General features: G+C 36.4%; 3 protein-coding genes and 1 long non-coding RNA gene across 8 annotated transcripts; 2 read left to right on the forward strand and 2 right to left on the reverse strand.

The window, feature by feature from the left end:
- Positions 1–312: 312 nt before the first annotated feature.
- Positions 313–6,504, reverse strand: LOC124212155 (uncharacterized). Of its 5 annotated transcripts, none has more exons than XM_046611952.2 (7): positions 6,230–6,504; positions 5,768–5,863; positions 4,185–4,464; positions 3,782–3,892; positions 3,105–3,119; positions 2,707–2,970; positions 313–1,453 (listed from the first exon to the last, which is right to left on the reverse strand). In XM_046611952.2, exons 3-7 carry the CDS (start codon positions 4,420–4,422, stop codon positions 1,257–1,259), a joined length of 825 nt encoding a protein of 274 aa, XP_046467908.1. In that variant the 5' UTR covers positions 4,423–4,464; positions 5,768–5,863; positions 6,230–6,504; the 3' UTR covers positions 313–1,256. The 5 variants fall into 5 exon arrangements, with proteins under 5 accessions (XP_046467908.1, XP_046467907.1, XP_046467905.1 ...); XM_046611951.2 differs by having other exon boundaries at positions 5,682–5,863; XM_046611949.2 differs by lacking the exon at positions 5,768–5,863.
- Positions 6,505–13,543: 7,039 nt separating this feature from the next.
- LOC124212158 (uncharacterized) lies at positions 13,544–16,201 on the forward strand. Its single transcript, XM_046611955.2, has 4 exons — positions 13,544–13,629; positions 13,824–13,976; positions 14,697–14,837; positions 15,326–16,201. The coding sequence occupies exons 1-4, from the start codon at positions 13,564–13,566 to the stop codon at positions 15,488–15,490; spliced, it is 525 nt and encodes a 174-aa protein (XP_046467911.1). The 5' UTR covers positions 13,544–13,563; the 3' UTR covers positions 15,491–16,201.
- Positions 16,202–17,220: 1,019 nt separating this feature from the next.
- LOC124211339 (cytochrome P450 4C1-like) lies at positions 17,221–22,525 on the forward strand. The gene is made up of 12 exons (XM_046610303.2): positions 17,221–17,659; positions 17,873–17,979; positions 18,071–18,161; positions 18,710–18,895; positions 18,976–19,045; positions 19,118–19,244; positions 19,347–19,422; positions 19,701–19,816; positions 19,888–19,956; positions 20,291–20,468; positions 20,613–20,792; positions 22,347–22,525. Exons 1-12 carry the CDS (start codon positions 17,491–17,493, stop codon positions 22,523–22,525), a joined length of 1,548 nt encoding a protein of 515 aa, XP_046466259.2. The 5' UTR covers positions 17,221–17,490.
- A 94-nt stretch (positions 22,526–22,619) lies between these two features.
- On the reverse strand, positions 22,620–25,238 carry LOC124212160 (uncharacterized). Its single transcript, XR_006881594.2, has 3 exons — positions 25,099–25,238; positions 24,371–24,529; positions 22,620–22,656 (listed from the first exon to the last, which is right to left on the reverse strand). It is a non-coding gene; the product is annotated as an uncharacterized lncRNA (long non-coding RNA).
- Positions 25,239–25,827: the final 589 nt, after the last annotated feature.

A 25,827-nucleotide genomic window follows, 5' to 3' on the forward strand; every position in this document is an offset into this window, starting at 1 on the left:
ATGCACAGCAAAGTCAGTTTAAGCAATTTTTTTTTCTTCATGTAAAAAAGTAAATTTGTCACCTCGAAAAATCATTTCTAAGTCCCATGAAAGAAAACTGATATTTTCCGTTTTTCCCTTGACCAAAATAAAAATTCCCTGACGTTTTCAGGTTTTTCAGGTGTGTGGCCACCACGATTTGTAATAACCGAATTTCTATGTCGATGAAAGCGTTTAACTAAAGTATGAACTGTACATAAATCCAGAGCAAATATTACAAGGTTCAATTTCGGTAATAGAAACGTATATTTAATTCATTACACAATCGTTGAGTATTTTTCAAAAAGTTATCTAGCATTTTATTTCATTCAGAGGTGTTACATTCTGCAATCATAAGATAGGAAATTTTTCGTACGTAAATGTTATAAAGTTCGTTGAAGATTTTAAGAAAATTATTATTACATTATTTCTCTACACCAGAGGTATAGAGTGCTTATAAGAAGACTTCTCAAGTAAAAAAAGCGTTTTTAGTCTCTTAATTGCGTAGTTCAGGTGTTCAATATTCGAGACACCGTTCTATAATTCTCACATCCGATATATCATACAGTACTACAAAGTATACAAGAGTAAAATAACTCACAACAAAAAATCCGGGAAACAAAATCGTACACGAGTACACGTATATGTGTATGGTAAATTCTCATAACGTTAAAAATTTTACGACGGAACAAATAGAGTGGCTTTTAAGGTTGAATTTAAAATTTGTAAAATTTAGTGGACATATCCATATAATTATATGTCGACATTATATGTTATTCATATGTAAATTTCTTTCCCGGACAGACAATACGATAATATAATAGCAATTAAGTTAGAACTACACATAAATTAAGCTTACGGGATAAAATAAAAAAATGTACACAGTAGACGGTTCAGAAATCTTATTGTAATAATGTACATCGTGAAGAGATATTGACTCCCGTTGTCGTTAGATAATGGCACAGATGCTCACGAAGTAATTAAAAGTTAGACTTTTCTCTCGGGTATTGAAGTGAAATATATTACATTGAGTGAGAAACCCAAGAGAAAAGGAAGTAAAAATTAAAGTATCGGAATAACAGTTTTGGATGTCTGTTACAATTTCAATTGATCGACTTATTCCGGCCCCGTAATCCGAACATGCACCACAATATCAAAGTGTTTTATTGGCAGGGTACGTCTTGCCCTGAAAATGTCTTCGACGCGTTATTGTCCATAGAATGAACAACTGAGAATTGTTACATGAGATCAGGAGGCGGCCTTTGAAAAGCAATGCTAGCTACGGAAATGCTGCACAAGCAGGCTGTGATGACTCCCAAAGCAATGTAGACGCATGTGATCAGCCAGAAGGCGAATAAATACAGCGTTTTGTTGCAGTACTTCCCCCTGGATGGATCGTAATTGGGCTCAAACGCCTTGTAAACCCACATGGAACCTGACGAAATTAAATATTACATTGTTAGATTTAACACGAGGAAAACAGAGTCACATCTCCTCGATTTAAAGAGTCGTGAACCACCATCATCATGGGGCAAGTTCGACAAACGAGCAATTCAACTTTATGGGAATAACATAATCCCATAGCGACGTAAATTTGAGAAGCTTGAAATATTCCAGAACCATATTTGTAGCAATGTGACTTTGCAAAGTTTGAAATATTTCAGAAAACATTTTAGCAGCTTAACTTTTGCAGCAGGTTTGAAACATTTTGGGCACATGGCAATGTTTTTACAATATTGCAAGTACGGATTAAACCAAACTTTGAAATATTATCGCAATATTTCTGTAATAGTTTCTGGTGTATACGGAAACCAGCAAAATAAAAAATTTTTTTCTTCAATATAAGAATACATTTAAAAAATAATCGGCGATGGAATTTTTTCATGCGCATCATTTCAACGAGAAATCCTATGAATTATACATTTTTGCATCGCGCCGTTTCCGAAATCATCGCGGAAGTTTTGCAGACAGATCGACATTTCTCCGTAAAACGGTTCTTTAAATACTAGAAGTACGAAAAGGTAGATAGATTGAAATTAGAAAAAAGTAATTTTCAGCCGAAACTAATATTATTCCCGTAAAAAAATGTCGTATTCGATATCAAAAAGAATTAATCATCTCGAAATTGATTCTGACAAGATAGCGCATAAAGTACCTAATCAATGATTTTCTAGGATTCCTTGAATTGTGAGACGTTGTCATTTAGTTTAATAGTTTAATTTACGGACTATCGACGTAATCTCGGTCTACCATTAAATATAAATAAAATTTTAGTAAAAAACGCGGGCTATAAGATTGATATCTTATTCCTTCTTTTCCATTTTTCGAAAATATCATAATTAATTAAAAAACGAAGTAGACGTAGAATTTCTGTGGTAGTTTTTTATTTAAAAAAATGTGAACTTTATCCCGATCTCTCGGAATATTTTTAGATTTTTAGCGACGGGTATATTAGAAATTCGGCAGATTGCTGCAATATCCATGGAATCTGACGTAATAAAACCGTACGATATTCTTGAATCAAAAACGAAAAAAAGAGAGTTGCACTTTTCCAAAATGGAAAGCCATGAATTGCCAAACGAGCAACTCCAAAAATTAACATAAACGGGTCTGGGAATGTTCTGAACACCGCCGACTGTTATTGCGTAAAAAACTGTAACATTAATGGTTCGACTGACTTCTACTCACCGATGATGAACCAGCCGAGCATGAAGCAGTTTATCAAGGTTTGCGTGGAGGATTGTCTCACTCTCTCTTCGTCCCGTTCCTCCTGCCGTTCGCGAACTCTGACCGAAAGGTGCAGTAGCTGTTTAAAAACCCCAATACCACCCCCAACTAATAGATAAACTGGAATGTATTCTCCCTGCGGACAATCGTACAAATAAAGTCCACCGATCACCATCATGCAAATTGGAATCACTATTGTCACACCTAAGATGATCGTGCACCCAACTGGAAAGGAGAGAGTTTCGAATTAACTGATTGTTTAATTAATGAAGTTGTAGCCGTGCCATTTATTCTAGATACGGATCATTCGGTGAAAGTTATAAAAAAAATTGTAGTTCGTTGAAGTTTGGCAAGCTTACTTAAATCGAGTAAACCTAGAAAAGAAAATGTTATCAATTTTTATTAATATCGATCCAGCAAACCCGTTAATTCAAATCACAATTTCAGTTCAATAAAAGAGTCAAGAGTAAAAGGCCCGTGCATTAGCATTTAAATTAACTCTCTAAAACATCTTGATATATCGTGAAGGTCCCCCTGTGTCCTACTTTTAACGTACGTAAAATATAAACTTACAATTAGACCTTGAACTTAATTCCCACTACACAAATGCAACGTTGGGTGAAACTTGTATTCGTTGCTTTATTATATTGTTTTTTACGTACATGTGTACACAGATATTTCCAAATGAAACAATGTGTACATTGTAAAACTAGACATTGGGTCGACATGAGATAAAAAAAAAGGTATGAAAAAAACAAAACAATTACTCGATTGCGAAATGCGGAGGCTGACGTTGTTTAATGCGTATTTTAAAACCTAGTCACATATTGCAACTGGCCAAGTGCTCGAGCGAATATATAATAAGCATGGGAAGCACTCGAACAACGCTATTGGTAGATAGCGATGAACAAATCATTGTTATTATTAGGTTGTGAAACTGATAACTAATGATGACTAAGAATATTCTTGTGCAGACGGTCAAAATGTGTACGGAGCTATGATAAAAATAAGTAGGAATATCGAATTGCAGACTCACTTGTGCCGAGAAGGAGAACGATGATATTTTTTAAAAAGTCAAAAACACCCTTGGAAGCCTTGTGGGCCTCCCGCATTCGGCCAAATAAAGAATCGTAGGATGGCGGCGGGGCTAAAATACATAGAATATGATGAGTATCAGAAAATCTACGGTGTATAAGCACTGCGGGACTTTTTAACAATCACAAGAATTCTTATTACACTAGGCGAAATGAATGCTGTTCGACTATTGATAAAATAACATTGTATCTTTTGCATTCGCTTTCATTTTTGCGGTATACGTAAGGTTGGCAGTGCGGTACAAAGTTTTCTTGTCACTACTCGGTTCCTGATTTTTGAAATTATCATTAACACCATCGATCTATATTCTAATCATTGAATTATCATGCAATTACTATCATTACCATTTGGGTCTATCGCTTCTTCGTAAGAAGGCGGCGCTCCTCGATCACTAGCTAATACGGACGGGTGGCCAATTGGCAGGTTTATATTGTGGTAGGACGGCGGAGGGTTGCAGTTAATTGGAATTATCTGAGGTGTTGTTCCTGGATTTACGCCTCCGGTTACCCCCAGGGTGTTACCCTGGGTGACCTGGCTTAGCGGCATTTCTTCCTGAGCTTGCGGTTCGCGCTTCCAATCCATATACTTGGCATTCAAGGTCAGGGTCACGTCAACTCTTACCTCCTGTTGACAGAAGATTATCCACCGTCGATTCTTTTCTCATTTGACATGCACTGAAATTTATCATTTTCACAATTTTTCCCATAGTACAGTAGAATCCTTTTCTCTTGGCCAATCGGTGAAACAATTATTTTCAAATCTAATTAGAAATATTATATACATGTGCAGTCACGATGTAGAAACTTATTCGTATAGACTTGAGAAACAAGAATTGTGACGAGGTACTATAGTCCAAAAATATGATTAAATGTTAGGAATAAATTGGATCGATCTGATTGAGAAGTTGGGCTAGGAAAAAGGAACCTTTTAGAAAAACACCAGCAGTTTCATTTGCCCCAACATAGTGAACACGAATGGAACAATATTGCTATTAGGTGATAGAAATGATTTTGACAAAATTGAATGAGCACAAGATAGGATGTAATTAAAAGATGATTTTATAATTAGAAGCTTCAACAAGATGATTAAATTCTAGTGTTTTTATGGAAATTCTAGAGATCTCTGAAAAAAGAGTTGCAAATATCTATCTTCAGAGTCGATCAGAATAGATTTGTGTAAGTACAGTGCAACAGATGATCTCCAACAATTACATTTGCGCGTTATAGATGTACTATAACATCAGATTTGTGGGAACTTTTTCTGACAATTGTCAGGGTTCTAGTCAGTGAAGAAAATAAGCTAAGAAATATTGTAATCTGATCAAAAATACCTGAGTTTAATTTTGTACATTCCAATTATAAAATGGAATTGAAATTGATCATATCTCACAATTAGCCTGTGTCATTCGATTTTGCTCAAATTCATTTTCATTACATAGTGGAGATGTCGTTTTATTCATGTATATCATTATAAGCGCAAATAACACTACTGGAGATTTCTGAAACGGTATTTTTTGTCCTCTCTCTACTTTTGATTCAGCCACTGCATTCATTCATTATCGAAGGCCACGTAGACGCTGAATGAATAGCACTATCTCTTGCTTTGAGCTTATTAAGCATTCCCCCTCGGGGAGAATATTTACAGTTTACCAAGTTTATTTCACTTTCTAATTTAATAGTGAAACCGGTATTTATTCCGATCATTAACCGGTAAGGTTTAATCATTTAAATGGCGTCAGGGTAAAACCTGTGAATTTCAAACAAGATCAAAAATTTATCTCTGTACTTAAATTTTTATCAAGTATTTTTCCATTGTTCATAAAATTCTTTGTTTGTACTTGCATTTTTCCATTTTTGTCGCACACTTTGATTTTCTAATAGCGTTCCATGCTATAAAACCTAAATGAATTTGATTGAATCTAACGTGCCTTGTATAATAGTTTGGTTCCGTAGTTTCTTACATGCTTTCGTCAAGCATCTAGTTGGGTGTAACAGAATTGAAAATCTGTTACGCTGACATCGAGCTTAAAGAAATGCAACAAATTTCAGTATATTGAGGTTCAATATGGACAAATTGAAGGTCTTTCAGCTTTTACTGCGTGACGAATGCGATGCAAAATAGTTTGTATTATGCGAATAGCCTTTATTTTGTCAACTATTCCATTCAAGTTATTATCATATTTATGTCCTAGTATTTCGAATACGAAAGGCTATTACAAAAAATATCTATAATCTGTTTATATACCATCCACTGACGTGTAGCTATTTTTGAAAATGGAACGATTTTGCCGTTAATTAGCGCGGTTCAAAAGGTGCTGAAGAGTTCGTCGGCTAACGGTTCAATGATTGCGACCGAGTTCGAAAAGCCGGTTTAGTAAACAATTACTTACCAGCCGATAGAGTGACCACCGTCAGATCCGTCACACCCGCGCGGCTATTTCCAGCATAAGTTTCACATTTCTCGCTCCTTCTGCGTAATTCCAGTTCGTTCGGCTATCGTTGAAATCCGATGGCCCTGAACTAGGTCACAATTAAAGTGGAGTAACGCCGGAAAAATACTTCCAGAACTGCTAATACAACACTCCAATCTACCGTAAGTACGTTTATCCGTTAAACGGTCACATCGCCTCGGCCAGCATCGTCGCCATGACACACCATGTGCATTGCACGATAGTTGTCATTTGATACGCGCATGCGCAATACGTTCAGCTGATCGTGAGCTGCGCCGTTGCTGCCTTCGAACAACTATCAAGCATTATACATTCAATTTTCGTAGCTTTCGGTCGGTCTTCGCTGTTCGTCGGTCAACGGTCGTGTTAGCTGTCGTTGACTGATTTTAAATCGCTACTGGCTTCACTCTGTCCGCAATTCGAGAATGTCGTATTTTTATGCAATTTCTCATATCTAACCCTCTATTGTCACTCATCTGGGGAATTCCGCGGTTGTTACATCGGGTGAAATTTATTCACATGATAAAACTTAAACGGCTGTTGGCACGAAAACTGTGGATTAGATTTCGGCGGAAAATTCTGGAATATACTTTCAACGTTGTGGAATAAGTGGCTAATCGTTACTTAGAAGGAAACGTAATCTCACGATGTCCTGAAAAATCGTTAAGCACTTAATTTGTAAAAATACCTTTCCACCTGAAAAATCATACTTTTTATAATTTTCAATATTCTTTTCATAATGTTCATGCACAATACTCATGATTTATGGTACTTTAAGAGAAAACATATATTCGAATATTGCGTTATTTTGAGGCATAGAAATATGGTTATTTGTGGTGAAATACGTTGCAGTAATTTATTGGATTATTCCTATTACGTATAAGTTCTCACATAAAAGAATGTTCTACTGTGGGCAGTTACTTACTGAAATTCTGTCTCAAGGTTAGACTATGGGTCAATTTGACCATAGATGATAACGAGCATTAAGCCTGTTGGTGAACCCAAAATCGATATTAATTAATTATTATTAATTTGAGAAGGAAATAACGGAGCAGTCGCACATTGAGTATACAATTTATCACATATTCACAATGACATAGTCATAGGCTACGACGGTTTGTCTGATAACATAAATAGAACATACTGAAATTTTAATCAAAATCCTAGGTATCCATATTTTATTTTGAATTGTTTCAAAACAAATAACAATCTCGTCGAGTTGATTGATTCCAATCCATGGTGCCTCATTTTATTCACAAGACTACTTTTTACAAATTCACGAAAGCAGATGCTCTCCTTTTGCTCTTTTTCATTAGTAATTCAATATTGCCGTTCATTAATCGTAATCGATAGCGGTGCAATTCCATAGAATTAAATTTTCAATGGTACCAATATGATAATTAGAAAGTGTTCAAACGGAATTGTAGAGACTAATCGTCTAGGTAAAATGAGCCATCTTAGATCAAAATCAAACGAATCCACCAAATTTTTTGTCATCTCGAAGCGATTTAAAATGAAACATTGCACACCAAGCTTTGTTCGTTGCTTCAGATTTTCTTATTTTGGTATTTTTCGAAAAAACATATTAAATTACGAATATATTCGTGTACATAAAATTTTTCAATGAACGCATTGATTTTTGGCTTTTCAACTCTTTAATTAAGTTGAAGTTATAGACAGCAGAATTGCGATCGATTTGAAATTTATTTGGCAAGTAATTGACTTAGTTTCTCATTATCGTTACATAACTTGAAATTATACAATATGTTTTCATTAAACGAATTTCGCAATTCAAGTTATTTCAACTGATAAACCTACCAGAAACAAAATGCATATAAGAAATTTTTTCATTCAATTGTATCACCATCTTACATGATATAGTACTTATAGTTGAATCACTTTCTTTTACGAACACGCGAGTCGCCTGTTCACTAGCAAGAGTAGCACATGAATGTATACCAGTTGCATATCCTTAAGGCACTAGCACATGGATCTGGTCCTAAAAACGCGTCGATTTGTAACATTTTTTTTGACACGGGTACTAAGCGGACAAGGTCAGATCCTTACATACAGTTAGAACAAGATTTTATGAAGTTTCAGTTTTTTTCCTATTTAAAAATATTGAGTGAATACCGACTTATTATTATTACAAAGCAGATATTCAACGGCAGTGGAGTCTAACGGCCTGGACCGGTGGAGCCGTTACAGTGATCTGAAATAAAGAAACCAGAAATGTACTTTTAGAAAAGCAATAAAACTATAGAATGACCAATACAGCTTCCGATTCTGATTGGTGTCCAATAACGCTAGTGTTCTCTCGGATGGTGTTCAAACCGTCTTTTACTCATCATCAATTCATATACAACAAATAGATCTAAAATAATTTCACTGACTACTGTACCCTTATGACATCGGTAATGATTATTAAGTGCGCAAAACAGTGATCAATTTCAAATAATATTAGTCGATGCCAAGTCCCAGCTCAAAGATTATTCTTCTATTTTACAATAATTTCTCGAAATATACTTACGCGGTGAATATATGAAAGTGATACTTATAATTAGTGGTAAAAGTGTACTTTCTCGAATACTTTATCTCGAATATTTATGAGTATAGAAAATATATATGTAATCAGCAAAACTTCATGAGCTCATTAAATTGAAACAATATTTGAATTTTTAATGGCTAATTTTAGTGTGCGTTTCAGAAGCTAGAGTTGTCACACGAACTTCTCAAACAAATTGATCAGTTTAGGGTTCAGTAAAAACTTGCAATAAATAAGAAGAGATTTTCGATGTCTAGTTCGGTTGCAAATGAAGAATGAAGATTGGGGTGATTCTCAAACGAAGGGGAATTCATGTCATTTTGATTCATTATATTATAGGTATTGTGCCAATGACGCCTCCGTTCCGGAGTCAGGTCACCAAGGACCTCTTACGTCACCGACTCAACGGGTTCATAGTATAGAGAGCCGTGGTTACATTCACAGATATCTTTCAATCTTATCCAAATACTCTTTTATTCTGAAGTTCATAATTCTTTATTATACACGTGTCACACACAGTTGTCATAACACACCGCAATGTACCGAAATACCTTGATTCGTGATTAAGGAGCCACAAATTCGAAATGTAGCGCACGTACACTTGGGGACAATGAATCTGAGACAGTTACTTTTTTACACCAGACAGTTATGTTGGCAACACAGAGAAACCTACAGCGCCATAGTGGGCCGAGCGCGAAACAAAGTAAGGTTAGATTCGAAGGTCATGGGTTATGTTATGTTTATTGAGATTGAGTTTGTTTCGTGCTCGGCCGACTATGGCGCTGTAGGTTTCTCTGTGTTGCCAACATAACTGCATGGTGTAAAAAATTAGCCGTCTCAGGTTCATTGTCCCCTAGTGTACATACTGTGCCCCACGTCGGAGTCCCAACGCGGTCACATGGACATTTTTAAGTCCACGGCGCCGCCACTAACTTATCAATCGTGGGGTGAGGGGCTCCGGCACACATATATACACCCCCCTCAAGCCGAAAAACTTCTTTATATTTAGCTACGGGAGTGGTTGAGGCTTTCTTTCAATGATGACAACAATTTGGAACAATGGTCGATTCGATATATGCAATCTGCTCGTGATCTGACGCCGGGATCCCTACGCGGTCACTGGCGGTCACATGAACACCTTGGTGTCCACGCCGCAGAGAAACAGGCGCCTCCAATTTGCATCCGCGTATACTCGTATTCAACTTCAAAATTGACGGACTCCCCCCTCGTATGGCTGTTGCTTGGAACCCGAAATCTACTTAACTATCTCGAACACTTCTAGTCTTCACCATGTCTAGAGCTCGACTGAGAAATCTGAAACCCAGCGCTCTACTTCCAGCTGGTTTCGTTTCTGTCCGATTGTAGCGCTCGACTTCAGTGGCTAATCCAAGAAACTTTTGATTGATGATACAGGGTCCGTTACTCTTACATATTTCCTACATAATTTAATTCAAAACTCTATAGTCTATAGGTACCACAACAAAAACATTTTTATTTTCTGATTTTGACCAAACACGTCCTCCTCGATATTAACATGAAAGTGAACATAAATTTTTATACTTTCCTTGTCCCTAATAAGGGTGTACTTTAATTAGTTGGTGACAGATATATTATTGAGAAATCTATAGAGACTTGCAAAGTTATCGTGCATAGAAATGAAATATTCCTCTTTTCGCATTTGGGCTTTGAAATCGTCGTAGACAGAGATGTCTTATTACTTTTTCGTTTTTTTTCTACTTTTTTCTAATCCTCATTCGTTTCTGACTGGTTCGATATGATACTTTTTGTATTCTATCATTAAAAAGAGTCGTTTTTTAAACCATTGAGAAACTATCTATACAGATACAGATTGGAGAATTGCAAAATGATTATGTTTCAGCTTTCATGAAATGTTTTTTCGCATCAAAGAGAGCGAAGGACCAGCAGCGAAGAAATTAGCAAGGATTACAAGGAAGGCATTTGAAATGGCGTAGGACCAACAATTCCGAAAATACGAAGAGTAAACGGGAAACTTCATTTATTGATTGTTTTTGATACAGGTTACGTGGAATGGGAGAGAAAAAAGTCGTTATATAAACCGAATCGATTTAGTTGGATGAAAAATTGTTGCTTCAATCATTATTTTGTGAAAATGAATAAACGGTACTTAATATAATAAATTCTGTCAGGTTAAATCAACCAAACGAGATATTAGAAATAGGCGGTTGATTTGATTGAAAATTTGATAGGTCCAAACAATATTTAGCTATGTCAACTCAATAATCCGGATAAAGAAGGGGTTACCTGAGATTGAATGCAAGCAATCGCTTCAACTAAATATTTTTTTGTCAACGAAGAATTCAGTAGTTCGTGGAATCAAATTTGATCCACTTGAATCAACACCTACACGTAATTTAGTAAACAAATTGAATTCATCAAACTAAGTAACTTTTATTCTTTCCATTCAAATTATGCGTAGTTGAATAAGTATGCTCGAGTGAACTAAATGTGCCTTTTGTCAGGAACTTTTGATGATTGAAAGAAAAAAAAATTAGGTTTCTTCGACCAAACAAATCTACATTTTGTAGGTACCACTTGTTTCGTTGATCGAAGGCAGCGAATACAATTCGACTAACTGCAAATACTTTTGTTGATTCAAATATCGACACAACAACAAAATTGTTTTCATACAAATAGTCCAATGAATCTGCCTACATTAATCTACAATCACGAATAGGCAAATAAATTTGACTACTTTTGAATTTTTGCTGGTCAACAAAAAAACCACAAAACTCCAACGCGTAAGTCGCTGAGACAAATATATCTCGTCATCCAAGTGAGCAAAAGTTAATCCAAAGTTCATACGATAAATAGAATCATAGATATTTTCGAGCGGCCCCCGGTTCGAATCCCGAAAAATATCACGCGGCGTCGAATCGGAAACTAAAAATGTGTTTTTACTCCGAGTTGCGAATAATTATGAGTTTTTTGCATTATTAAAGAATCTACCAACTGCCATAATTAGGCTAAGAATTTCAATTTTATTTTTGATCAGAATCATTTCAAATGATTGAAGCACTAAATTGTACTGAATGTTCAGTTGCTTGAATATAGCTATGATTTTTCAAACTAAATATTCAGTTCCGTTAACCGAGATTTTCTTAAACCAACAGGACATGATGTTGCATTGATCAAACATTTCTTGGATCAAAAAGTAGGATATTCAGATTAACAAAATTATGTTTGTATTAACTCGATAATACAGGTGGTTCAACTTGATATTTCGTTGACTGTACATCCTCGTATTTATGTTGAATAATAATTTAGTCAGTAGAAGTATTTTTCAGTTAGTTCGTGCAACTTATAAATCGTTCTAATAATCAAATATTTGTTTCGTCGCCTGTGAACGCCAAATTTAGTTGATGGGAACAATTTTTTTTTTTTTATTCAACTACTTTTTTCTCTCAGTGTTAACCATACAATATCAAACATATCGTATCCTGTGGAGATACATTGCAATTGTGTGCTGGACAGAACTCAAACTATACTTACAAACTGCAAAAACAACTATCGCATACAATACATTTCGCTTTCTGCAGCTTAAAGTAATAAATATTGCATTTCAGTTTTCTTATATTATTCTTGTCTTTCACTATGATGCTATTTGGTAATTTGTTGAATTACTATACAATGACACCCGAGGACTTGTGCTAGAATGAAGGCATATTAAATAAACTGTGAATGTATTGAAATAAAAATTTTGAAGCTTTGAATTGGTCATTTTTCTACCCCTTGAAATTGATGTTTTTTGGCAGTAACTTTTGATCCGCTGTTCGTAAACTACTCAAACTGCAACTAATCGATTCCTCTCACAACATTACGTCGATATAGTGAATCAAAAAATTTAATCCAGAATTTTTTAAAATCATCAAAATTTTCTCCAAATATCCAAAGAGGTTAATGTATACGAATAGGAAACAATTCGAGTTTTCAGTTGTCAACAATAATTTGTCATCGAGAAGGAGCTTTTCAGTGTCAGGAAGTAGTTTGAAATTTTAAACCTCTCTGAAACTAAAAATAAAACGGATTATAAACCATTACGTTCTTAGGCCTCTTTGTCGGTACGAAAGAGTAAATGGTTCAATTATTATTTCAATTTCAATTTCCGAATAAAAACTCCTTATGTAGAACTCCAAAATTTATTGAAGCCTGTAAATGTGTTCTAACATGTACTAAAGGCTGCATCGGTTCTCACGTTTCCTGAATTCCCACGTTGCTATGACTGATTATCGCGTTTGCACCGTATCAAAATGAATGATCAACGATTAATTGTGTACAATATTATTTGCATGCAGCATGACATCCTGAATCGTTATGCAGGGACGAAAAAGCTAGACTTATTCCACAGTTTTCAGCAGTTTTCAACAGTTTGGATTATGGGAAGAAATTGCGTGTAGATGTCAAGAATTCAGGAGAAGCGAAGAATAAAAGATAAAGAATAATTATCGAAAAAAAGTTTCGAAAATGCGTTCTTCATTAGTCTTGAGAAAATACAATCCGTTCATGAAAATAGAACGGCTGTTCGAGTTAAGCTATGCATTCATTGGTTTTATAAATTTGCGTGCATCCCTGGAAATTAATTGTTACGTTATCCGAAAGTGATATCAAACGCGTGAATCTCTGTCATCCAGTGGTATAAATACATCACAGTTTTGAGCTGTTTTTTATAGATACGTTGCTTTCTCTCACGATGTTGGTTTCTGGCATCCTGCTTCTCGTTGCCTTCTACGGCTCGACTCCAGGTGAAGCTGGTGACGTGAGTAATCGAATCCAAGATTAGTTTTCTCCGAATAATTCATTTTAAGCCTGAAAATTGAATTTGATAGCAAAAACAGTGTCGAGATTGACAAGATGGGGATTCTGCTCATGCAGTCAGTCGGATAGAATTTCGCTCGAATAATTTCGTAATTCACGTGAAATATTTATAATCATAATTATTCACTCTTCCAGCCGACGCTGCGCGTGAATCTACTGACTGTAGATGTCGTCCAAAGCAAATCCGAATTCATAGACACGTGGGCGGCGACTTTGACCAAAACGAAGCCAGTGAATAAACTTGGGCTAGTAGCTCCGATCTCGAAAACCTTCCCCGAAGACATGATGGTGAGTATTTTACTGGTTTTACAGTTCCGAAAATGGGCCGAGTACGAAAATATGACGGACAGATTTATCAAAACTCTCGATATTCAAATCCAGAAATAGAATTCTTGGTGGACATTTTTTTCAACTACGTTTTAACACTTATCTACAACACTCACGTCAGACGGAAAATTTATGAACTTTGATGACATAAGGTTGTATTTTGACCATTTTCACGTCATTTGACTAATTTTGGAGCTTCGGTAGATGATTATACCGGGACAATCTCTTGAAACTTGAAAATCAACTGAGCATGCGCGTTTTATTGGCTGTTCGTGCAGGCTGGCCATCCCGAGTTTCAGCTGTCAAGTTGTTTCTGCCGGCGACGTAGTCGATACGAATTTTCGAGGTTAGAATCTCAAATAATTGAGGTAGTGACTCGGAAAGGTTTGTGAAGCATTTGTTATTGAGTCGGAAAGTTGATTCGTCAAAGAACGGTCGGAATTTAATGCTTATGCTCTTTGAAAATTCAAACGTACACATTTTGTGTACGTTGGCCCTCTGCATCGCAGTTAAAAATATCGCTGCGGGAAGATTTCGCCGACCAATGAGATTGAATTATTTGGCGCATGCGCAGCTGATTTTCAAGTTACAAGAGATTGTCCCGGTATAGAATGTATTGATATTTTTAGAGTTGCGATTATGAAATCAAAGTTCTAAGGTATTACTTTTTACATTTTTCAGTTATCTGCGGATATTAGTTTGGACGGTACTTCTGTAATGGCTATTGACACCAGTTTGTGTGAATCGATTAAGGATGAAGTTATCGCCAAGGGTTTCTTGGCTGCCGGAAACCCTTTTCCCGCCAATTGCCCATTCACAAAGGTGAGAACGATTTAACCCACACGTCGCGAAATATCGTATAAGCATTCCAGCAGAGTAATTTTGCAAGGCTGAAATATTCCAGGCAAATCGTAGCGCTTTAGTTTTGTGAGGTTTAAAGTATCTCAGAATCGATCCAGCAATGTGACTTCACAAAAAAATTCGAAATATTTCAGACAGATTGCGCAATAATCTAGAAATATTGCATCAACGCGGCTTTGCAAGCTTACAAATATTTCGAACACATTGCACGGTGTTCTAGCAATTTTGCATTCTGCAGCAACATCCGATTTCCACACTATCTCAAATCTTGCAATATTGCCAAAACACCGAAATGTTGGAAGATTGAAATTCTGCTGTAATATTTCCGCCACATTGGAGCTGCAATAGCAATATACAAACGTTCTAACAATGTTTTTACAATATTATGTGCTGTGTGGGATAAATGCACGATAAAAATCTCGATTATCGATTTGATTTTTTATTTCAAGGGTAATCATCGAATAGTCGACTACGTCGTTGACACCGATAGATTACCGACAGTTCCAGATGGAAAGCTGGAATGTAATGTTACTTTACACATGCCCGATAAGGATCCCTTTATATCGATCATCATCACCGGGATAATAAGTCACGAAGTACCCGGCATGGGATAAAGCCGAAAAACTCACCTTTTCTAACGATGTGATGATCATGAATGACCTAAGATTTAACCCATGGACCATGACTTTTAGTGTAAATAATTATCCTAACTTGTAGAAATGTAGTATAAAAAGTGAAATTGTGCTATACATGGTATACTATTTAATCGGCAATTTCGCATGTATTATGCAGCCACTCGGCAGAGTCTCGGCCAAGTTCATTAAAAAGAAAACGGAGTTACTTACACTTGGCGGGCCATTTTAGAAATATATCTTTAGAGACAAATGAAATTTTATCATTATTATATCATGTATGCATTATGCCTTGACTAGCTCTACCTATAGAGCCTCTTTGTACCATTATATGTAGACTATCTTTATAACGGGGCAATTAATTTATCGTGTTACAGCCTAGCAGTTCACAAACAAACGCACATATGTAAGAAATGCATACGCAAATATAAATGAATTCTGTTAGCTGAATTTTAGAAAATAAAATGGTATTCTTCGAACTTTTGTCTTACAAAAAGGATTGTTGTGGATCGCCTATGCTACACGAAAGAGAATATCGTGTATTAAAGTATCTTCGACAGTATGCAAAACATTGACATTTCAGCGCGAATCTTACGTTTTGTACATATGTAATAATTACTTCCAATAATTTTCTGTAAGTACTCGTTTGTTATAAAGAAGATCAAACCTGAAGAATAAATTTTTTCCGATCAACGTGCACTGTGATTAATTATTCGTTTTATAAATAGGCCCGCCAAGTACAACTGACTCCGAATTTTTCATTTCGTCCACAATTCTTTATTTTTGCTGAGAAGTTACGTACTTGGCAGTAACGATTTTGGTTTCAATAATTTTTGTAGGTCAGGGTATTCTTGCTGGTATTTATTTGAATATACATTGTCATCTTGGTGGTTCCTGAATTGCAAAATCAATTTTTGTTGGTAATTTCAACTTTGATGTACTCGTGTTTTGCACCTGCAGTCTTTTTGAGGATACATACCATCGCGGATCTAATGGTACAAGGACGTTTGCGCCAAAAAAGCAAATGTGGTAGTAGAAGAGTGTATAAATTTTTTTTTCCACAGCATTCGCTGCATAAGCACTCAAAACTTCGAAACATAAAGATTTATCGATTTCAGGAAGAGTTTAAAAAAATTTATATTCTCTCAGAAAATCATATCGTACGAAAAAATTTTTTTTTTTCTGTAAACGCTTTAAAATCTTGAAAACGTAAAGATTCGTCCATTTCAGGAAAAATGTTTAAAATGTTTTATTTTCTCAAAAGATTCGTCGTATTTGGACACATGCGACGTTACACAATTAGTGACTGATTATTTTTCATAAAGTTCGTGAAGACAGGTCATAACCGACAGTACTTACGACCTTATTTACCGTTAGTTGATTTTCAATTTCAACATTTTTGAATGTATGCTCAAATTTTTCGCGCACGTACAAACGGGGAAAAAATACGCCTTTTTACCTTGACACGTGATAAACGATCGTATAATGGTGCATACGTCCTTATAGCATTAGACAAGCGATATTACGCACCTATTATAATTTGCCTAATATGCCACAATTCCCTTCACGTGATCGCGTAAATCGTAAGATGAGATTCAACAAACTCGATAATAATCGAAGATTCGTATGCCGATCAATTTGGAAGAGAATGCCCCATACACGAGAGTACGTCATTCCCCCCCCCCCCCCCCATCCCCCTCCAGCTCTTTGCGAAGCTCATTTTATCAGACTTACTTTCACTAGTCAGACCTATCATACCAACGTTCATCAGTGTTCCATGTGTGGATGGGTCAAACAAAGTCGTGCGTTCGATGCTATCGTATTATTTATTGTTTGTAACTTAAATTGAGTCGAATGACATTCTGCGTAATATGTTCGCGAAAAACTAATTATAATAACGAGGGTTATTCAAAGGCGTAAAATAATCCCGATGCTCGTTGTGCTTCGAAAACATTCATCGGCTGAATTCCAGGCAACTCAATATGAGCCTTCAATTTATCGTCACTTCTTTTTTCATCGGCGGAATCGTCTGCTTGATGATCTATCATGCGAGAAGATTTCGTCTGTATCAGAAAGCATGGAAATTCCGTGGGCCACTCGTGTTTTTACCGTTTTTGGGTAACGCCCTGACTTTCACCGGAAATACCGAAGGTGAGTTTGAATATTCATTACCATCAGCTTTTCAGTTTTGGTAAATATTGTTCGCCTGACAAATGTAATACGCATGATTCCACTGATGACATTAAACTTGAGAGCGCAGGTGATGTTAATGTGTATTCAAATACCCCACATTTATACATGTATATTACTTGACTATACCTGTAGCGGCGGCCTAAGGTTAAAGTACCATAATTTTGATTATAGATCTACTGAAAACACTCGATAATCTCGCAAACAGCTATTCGTCACCTTATCGTGCTTGGTTTGGACAAGACTTGGCGATTTTTGTCACTCACCCGAATCATATAAAGGTAACAGACCTTTCGAGGTGCCAGAGGAATTTAATCCATGAATTGCAGTATTACATGCATTATTACAATTATACATGTATTACTTCCATAGGAGTTACTGTGCAGTGATAAAGCAATCGAGAAGTCAAAATTTTATACATTTTTTCGACCTTGGTTGGGAAACGGTTTATTCACCGCCCCTGGTGAGTTTTTATTGTTTGTCGGTTGAAAAACGTATCAAATTATTACAAAACCAATTGCTGACTAGAAATGTGAAGATGTCTCGAGACAGAATGCAACATTGCATAAACTTTGCAGTATCAGAACTTTGTAAAGTTTGAAATAACTCAGATACATATTATATCGCAGTATATTTCAGATACATTGTGAAACCGTAACGTTGCAAGCTTTCGTTAATTGCACATTCTTTTAAATCAAATTGCGATGCGGCTGCGGTGACTTACCGAAATATTTCTACAATGTTGAAATGACGCGTTTTGTAGGCGGTGTTTCAAGTCTCAAATTTTTCACAAATTACAGTAACATAACTTTGTTAGCGATAGCATAATATAGTCAGCGATAAATCAACCTAAAGAGGATAATTGAAACATTGCTGCAATGTTTTGTGTGCATGCAATATTTTTGTGATGCTGCAGTTGCATTTGCAATGTAAAGAAACACTGTAGCAATACTTGTAACATTGCGTGCCATGTGAAAGCGCTAGAAATATTTTCATTTTATCATGATTCAGCTGGAATATGGCGCGTGCACCGCAAGCTGATCGGGCCGACTTTTAACTTAAAAATTCTCGAATCTTTTGTACCGATATTTGCGGCTCATTCCAAAACGATGGCGGACAAAATGGAGGCCAATATAAATGGAGGAGAATTCCGAATATTCGAATACGTATCGTTGTGTACGTTGGATATTATTTGCGGTTTGTCAATGAAGCTCAATAATTGAATTTAATCGCTCACAAGCACAAGAAATTGTAGCATTTTCTATTTACTGTTTTAGAAACAACGATGGGCGTGAAAATGGAAGCACAGAACAAATCGGGATGCGACTACGTTGAAGCCGCAGAGAAGTAACCATTGCAAATATTTCCACCATTGTTTACATTGTTTAATTATAACTATAATACATACTTACTTTTCAGGTTATTTTCGATTATTTACGAAAGAATTCTCAAGCCTTGGCTTCATCCTGACACGATTTTTTATCGTTCCAAACTTGGCAAAGAACAGACAGAGCGCATCAAAACTTTGTTCTGTTTTACTGATAACGTGAGTTCATTTTTAGTCATCGTTATTAAAGATATTCAGATAACGCAGTAAATTATTTTCGCTTCAATGACCAAAGAATAAAGTGTGACCAAATTTTTTCAGGTGATACAGAAAAAGAAACAGGCCTTGCCGAGTGGTGATCGTCGTGAGATAGCTATGAATCATGAAGATGAAACTTGTGAGTAAATTTCCTTGAAATATTGAAGCCATACGAAAATCACGTTCAAATCCATTGATATTAATGAAATCATTAATGAATACCATGTTTAGGAACTAAAAATCGGAAAGTCTGTCGCAAGAAATTTTTTATTCAGATCTTTAGCGAACTTTTTGGGACGCAAAATTTAAGGAATGTTTACATTGACGAATCATCATTTTGCTTCTTATTGGATACTTATGCACTAGAATCAAATTGCAGTCTAATTGACTGATGCATTGATTCGACTATTTATGTAGGTACTTCACGGTCACGGAGAAAAGCTTTTCTAGATTTGCTGATGGAACTGACGTACGATGAAATGAAATTTTCGGATTCTGAATTGCGTCAGGAAGTTAATACATTAGTGCTGGCGGTGCGTATTGATTGATTAACATACAATGAAACTGTGGACAGATATCGATAAGATTGGAAATTTCTTTTTAGGGAAACGACACAATATCCAATGCAATGTGCTACGTGATGCTGATGCTCGCTTCTTATCCCGAAGTTCAGGTGAGTATTCATATTTTTTGTTAAAACGTTATTTGAAGGTTCCATTTTTTTTTTTGTTAGAGCGATATCGGTACTTGATAAAATTCTCAAAGATTCTAGAAACTATGATGAGCACTACAAAAGTCTGATAAACTCTTATCAGTTCGCCTATTAGTATATTTTTATTACTTTCTGCACTTCCTTCGAACATTTTCAGACATTTTCTAGAGATTTTTATTAAGTATCCGATTTTTGAACACATTTCTTCACAAGTGGTTGGAATTATTTTGTTCGATGAAAGTAACAACGACAATGTTATATTATAGTTTTAATCCCCACTTTGTATGGCGTACAGGAAAAGGTTTATCGCGAACTGCAAAGCATTTTCATGGGTCAAGACCCTGATGAACGATTTGTGACACAGGAAGACCTGCCGCATATGGAATATTTGGAGCGTGTGATAAAAGAAACCTTGCGTTTATTTCCAATCGCGCCTATCCTCGGTCGCACAGTGATGGAGGACTTGGAGATAGGTGCGTATGCATTCTAATTTCTACAAATGTGGGTGTGATCTTGGTTTTTTCGCCTAATGATTGGTTCCTCATTTGACTTTCGAGTAAAAAAAAAACTTCCCTCGACCTCGTAATCGATAAAAATGTCCTGAACTCTAATTTAAGGTGGGTTCACGCTGCCGAAAGGAAGTATAGCCGTTGTGAACACGTTCACAGTTCATAGAAGCAAAGAATACTGGCTAGATCCCCTCAAGTTTGATCCAGACAGATTTCTGCCTCAAGAAGTTGCACAGCGCCATTCCTATTGCTATCTACCCTTTAGCGGCGGACCCAGGAATTGTATAGGTATGCACACAGAACACAATACTGCAGAAACATCGCAGCAATGTAATATTACAAGGTTTGGAATATTTCAGATACATTCCGCAATATTGTATCAGTATAACTATACAAAGTTAGAAATATTTCAGATTTATATGTTGCGGAACATTGCATGATCATTGTGGCAATGCAATTTTGCAAGTTTTGATATGTTTGAGGTAAATTGCCTAATGTTCTACAAGATTGCAAGAACGTAACTTTGCAGCCTTTGGAATATTTTTGGTTATGCAATGCGCAATGTTGCAGAAATATTTCGATGATACTTTTGCAATATTGTTGTACTGTGGATGAGATGTATGAGTAGAAAAACATATGCGTCGGGATGAGTGGTAATGAAAATTTTTGAAACGAGGAGGAGGCCATGATTACGTAGCAGAATATATTTGTCGGCGCGCCCAACAACTTAAATCACTAAAAACAAATTACACAAGTGTTACTGATCTATCATACAATATCCGGGCGACGCAAAGGGAGAAAAAGTATCCACAAGCCACTGCGGTTCTGTAGAGACCGTGCGCAAAATTCACGGCAGCGCCAAATCGATTCTATTTGTCCCAACCGACGGGTATTTTCCCCTGTCTACGCCAATGACTCAGCCAATTATAAACTTCTGTGTTTACGGAAGGATAGGGACAGTTTTGGCCGCTCGCGGCGCTACTCGTACTCACGCTCAGATAGGGACTATAGGGACTGAGCGTGAGTACGAGTTGCGCCGCGAGTGGCGAAAATTGTCCCTATCCTTCCGTAACCACAGAAGTTTATAATTGGCTGAGTCATTGGCGTAGACAGGGGAAAATGCCCGTCGGTTGGGACAAATAGAATCGATTTGGCGCTGCCGTGAATTTTGCAAACGGTCTCTATACTCCGTCCAACGAGAGAATAAATTTACTTCTCGCATCGGTGAATGAGGTGGGGAGAGAATAGCGCGCTCCCCAGTATTGTATACGTCCAGTTTGGGCCCCGTGCATTATTTTTATTTAAGAAATAAGATAGATGAAATAATTTTTACACAATACGACGCGCAATATTAATGTTTGTAGTGTTATGTATAATATATTTACGAGTCGTCAGATTTTGAGGTTATGTACGGGATAAGTAATATGATACAAATAGTTACACCAAAAAAGGAAAACATTGGCAAGTAATGCGTGGTATAATCGCTGTCGTCGATCGAGGAATCTGTTTCAGCGTTCACATTAATTACCAACGGTGAAGTTTGGTCGATGTAAGAGTTAGGCTTGTATCAAATGACTCTCCCGCTTTAGCGTTGAGCAGACTGCCTTTATTCGACCCCTACTTCTAACCTTCTCAATGGCGCATATCACAACTCCGTTCTGTGCTGCCATCTCCTTACAGTCGACCATTCTGTCAGCGATTTCGTATATGTCCCATAATTTTTTTAATTCCTCCGTTGCGTGTTTAACAAAATTGTTCGAGTCTTGGGCCCTCACTCGAGCAACACATACATTCTGTCCAGTCCTATTCTTCTTATTAATCCAAAATGTTTTGTTTGTCCAGGCGCAAGATATGCCATGATGGAAATGAAAACGTGTCTCGCTCACATTCTTCGGAAATACGTTCTCAAAAAGGACAAAGTTCAGCTCATAAGTGAAATACGGGTTAAAGTGGACAGCTTACTGAGGCCAGTTGAGCCGATCACGTTGTGCATAGAAAGACGATCGTCGAAACTTGATTGATGACGCAGTTTGTGACGTATTTCGATGTCCCTTAAGCCTGTCGCTTAATGCACATGTGTAAGTCATCAAGAGTTTCCCCTTTTTCGTTGTACGGTCTAAACCGGTTACCAGCGTCCGAGTGTCTTCTATCACTGTAGATTTAGAAGAAACGGGCGGGTGCAGGTGAAAAATCAGAAAAACGAAAAATCAGAATGGTCAGAATTTCGAACATAAATATGTAAGTTTGTGGCCTGTTTACCCAAACTTATCTATGAAAAACAACAAACACGCTGAACGGGTTACGGAAAGGATAACCAAGAGTGACCATCGCGGAATCATCGCCTCGGGAGAGAGGGGAGTGATTGACAGGCGCTCGAGACATCCACTAGCGTCATAGTGAATGCTCTGTAAAATATATTGTAAATTATATTGTAAATTATTCTTATCATTGTCAACTAAGCCTACAATCCCGATCGTCAAAACCGACATTGTTGTTGATTTAGGTGACTATAAGTGTTATAATTATTTTTGTTATTATTTATGTAATTATTTGTGATTGGTGTTAATATAATGTTTTAGTATCGTTTCTACATCAACCCAAGTCGTTGAGACTCAGGAATTATTATTTCCGCAACCCTTTTAAGTTATAAGAGTCACGCTTATAACTTAAAAATATATCGAAAACTCACAATCACGAAAGAACAAGGTGGTGAATCTTCATTAAGCCAGAAATAATGGAAATAGAACATGAGAGTATCGAAATTTGAAGTTATAGAATTTAGAATACACAACTGGTGAAAATTCCGAACGGCCATTAGCAGAATGAGGCAAATACGATTGCTCACGAACGCAAGTAAATAACCTTCGGATGGATCATAAAGTAGAATTTTCATCTAATCGAATTCATAAATGCGAAGGATCAAGAATCAGAACGGTTAGAACTCCGAGTAGTAATCTCATAGAAGGCTCAGAATATAGAATTGCAGTATATCAGAATCGTCAGAATGAAGAATCGCAATATATCAGAAGAGTCAATAATTCATATCATATTAGAAGCCAAGAAATATAAGTTTTTGATATCAAAAGTCATATTCAATCTTTTAATGAGATAAAAATATTGCAGAATTTGTTTGATTCTGTACATAAAACATTTTACAAGTCAAAGTAGATTAGTTGGATAGACTCGGAATGTGAAATTCTGGTAGTAAGCCAACTATACGGTTACTTTCGGAATTGTACGATTCTGAATAATGACTCTTCTACATTCTAGATATCTGTTTTCCGCCGTTTCTAGATGATCGAGTTCTAACTTTTATTTTTATAATATTTGGACATTTGAGAATATGAAACTTTCTACAAATTCATTCTCTGGAATATTGACACATATATTATTAAATTCTGTGTCTCTGAATTCTTGGATTAACTTTTTCTGAAGTAAGTGGGTTTGGATAATAGAGCCCTCCGCTAAATTCATTTTAGGTAAGCTGCAGCTTTTTATTGGGCACCATTCGGGACTTAAAATTTCTGATAGTATCTGTTCTCTCATATTTGTTATTCGAGTTTATTAAATTCGGAATTCTGGCCATTCTGATTTTCGGTTTTTTTGATTTCTTACCCCCACCCGAAACGGGCTTAGTACCGGAAAGTTCGCATTATACCCACCCGTTCATAGTTATAGTACATCTATATCTTATAATGTGCTTCTACTTCACGCATTACATTACCAATCTTGGTGCATTTCTCATCTCGTCCGAAAGGGGTAAGTTAATTATATTTTGCGTCCCTTGTACTTTGAACATTGTTCTTAACGAATATTGTCTTTGTATATTATCAAAATTAGTATCTCGTCTTATTCGATTCACCTACTTCGCTTCCATATGGCTGAACAGTCTGGTCTGGATCCCCTTACATCACAAAGCATCTCCGTGCTGTGCACTCAAGATTGATCACCCAGTCACATGTTTTCCATTTCACGAATATCGCTGCATTTGAGCTGTAGCAGCATACCTCATCGTCTCTACCACACTGTAAAAAAAGTGTTAGCATTTACACCATTTCAATACCGTGCGTGGTCCCAGGAAGTCAACTTCATAAACAGTGTTCATGGATGGTGTCAGGATCTTGGTGTCTAAACAGTAATTCTAAGTAAAACCGATTTCAGCAACACCTGCTACACTTACACCCTGACAATAACACCGGAAAATAGACGTTTCGAGAATGATACTGTAGAATGGAACCTAAGTAATTACGCCACATCCAACACTAGAAATGTGTGAATTATTTATTGTAATATAATAGCATCATATTCCTCACAGGAGTCACAGTCGCACCTACAGTGATGAGATTTTGATGTCATACACATATATGTTTAAAGAAATACGATTTTTGACTGTGAGGTATTATCTAAAAATGAATTAACGTTATTTACAAAACAAGGAAAATCTTTTTTTATTCGGTACAGTCGTACATACAATGCTGATCAAAAGTTTGGTTACACCAGGCGAAATTTCCTGCTGCACTACAAGTTAGATAGCGGACTCAGAAATGAAGATAGTCAAACGTTCCAAATGGTGTTTTAAAGAAGACAAATTTACCTTCATTTTGCTTTTTTGAAAAATTCTTTACAATTTTCTTTGGCCCCGGTACGTATTTTTGAACATGGTCGTTTTTCGGCTATTTTTTAGCTCTACGGTAAAATATTGATAATACGCTGGTACGTCCGGTATTAGCGTCAACCGCAAGTGGGTGAGACGTACGTCTTTTTCTTTCAATTTCTCGTACAGATATGACTGGTGTAGTGTTGGGGTATCACCGTGACAGGGTTGGAATGTACTAGTGGTAGTCTCTAGTTTCACAAGATGGGAAGATGCACCAGCTATCTCTGCAGTCGATGCGATTACTGCTCTCGGTGACGATCCACCGTGGTGATATTTTACTAAGTAGTAGGTTTGTGATTTTGCGTGCGTGTGTGTGTGTGTGAGTTCAGGCCCCTGGGATGACTTGCAAAACTGCATCAGTTGCACGTAATGCCAAGGTAAAGTCTTGCGTGAGAGTTGTGTGCGTGTGTAAATGATGATTCTTGTTAGTTATATAAGAATATAACCAGTTGTTTTAATTTGGACCATCGTTACAAAAATAATAAAAAAGAAAGCAAATACATGAAGCAGTAATTATCAAGAAATAATTTAGAAATGGTCATATAAATGATATAAACAAGAATAAATGAAGTTGGATTAATATCGTCACCAATTACCATAATTAACCTTCAAGGTTATAACAATAATAATAAATACAAGCAGTATGTACTGATCGAAAGGTAGGTA

The sequence above is a fragment of the Neodiprion pinetum genome, chromosome 2 (genome assembly GCF_021155775.2).
Source record: "Neodiprion pinetum isolate iyNeoPine1 chromosome 2, iyNeoPine1.2, whole genome shotgun sequence".
NCBI classification, from domain to species: Eukaryota; Metazoa; Arthropoda; class Insecta; order Hymenoptera; family Diprionidae; genus Neodiprion; species Neodiprion pinetum.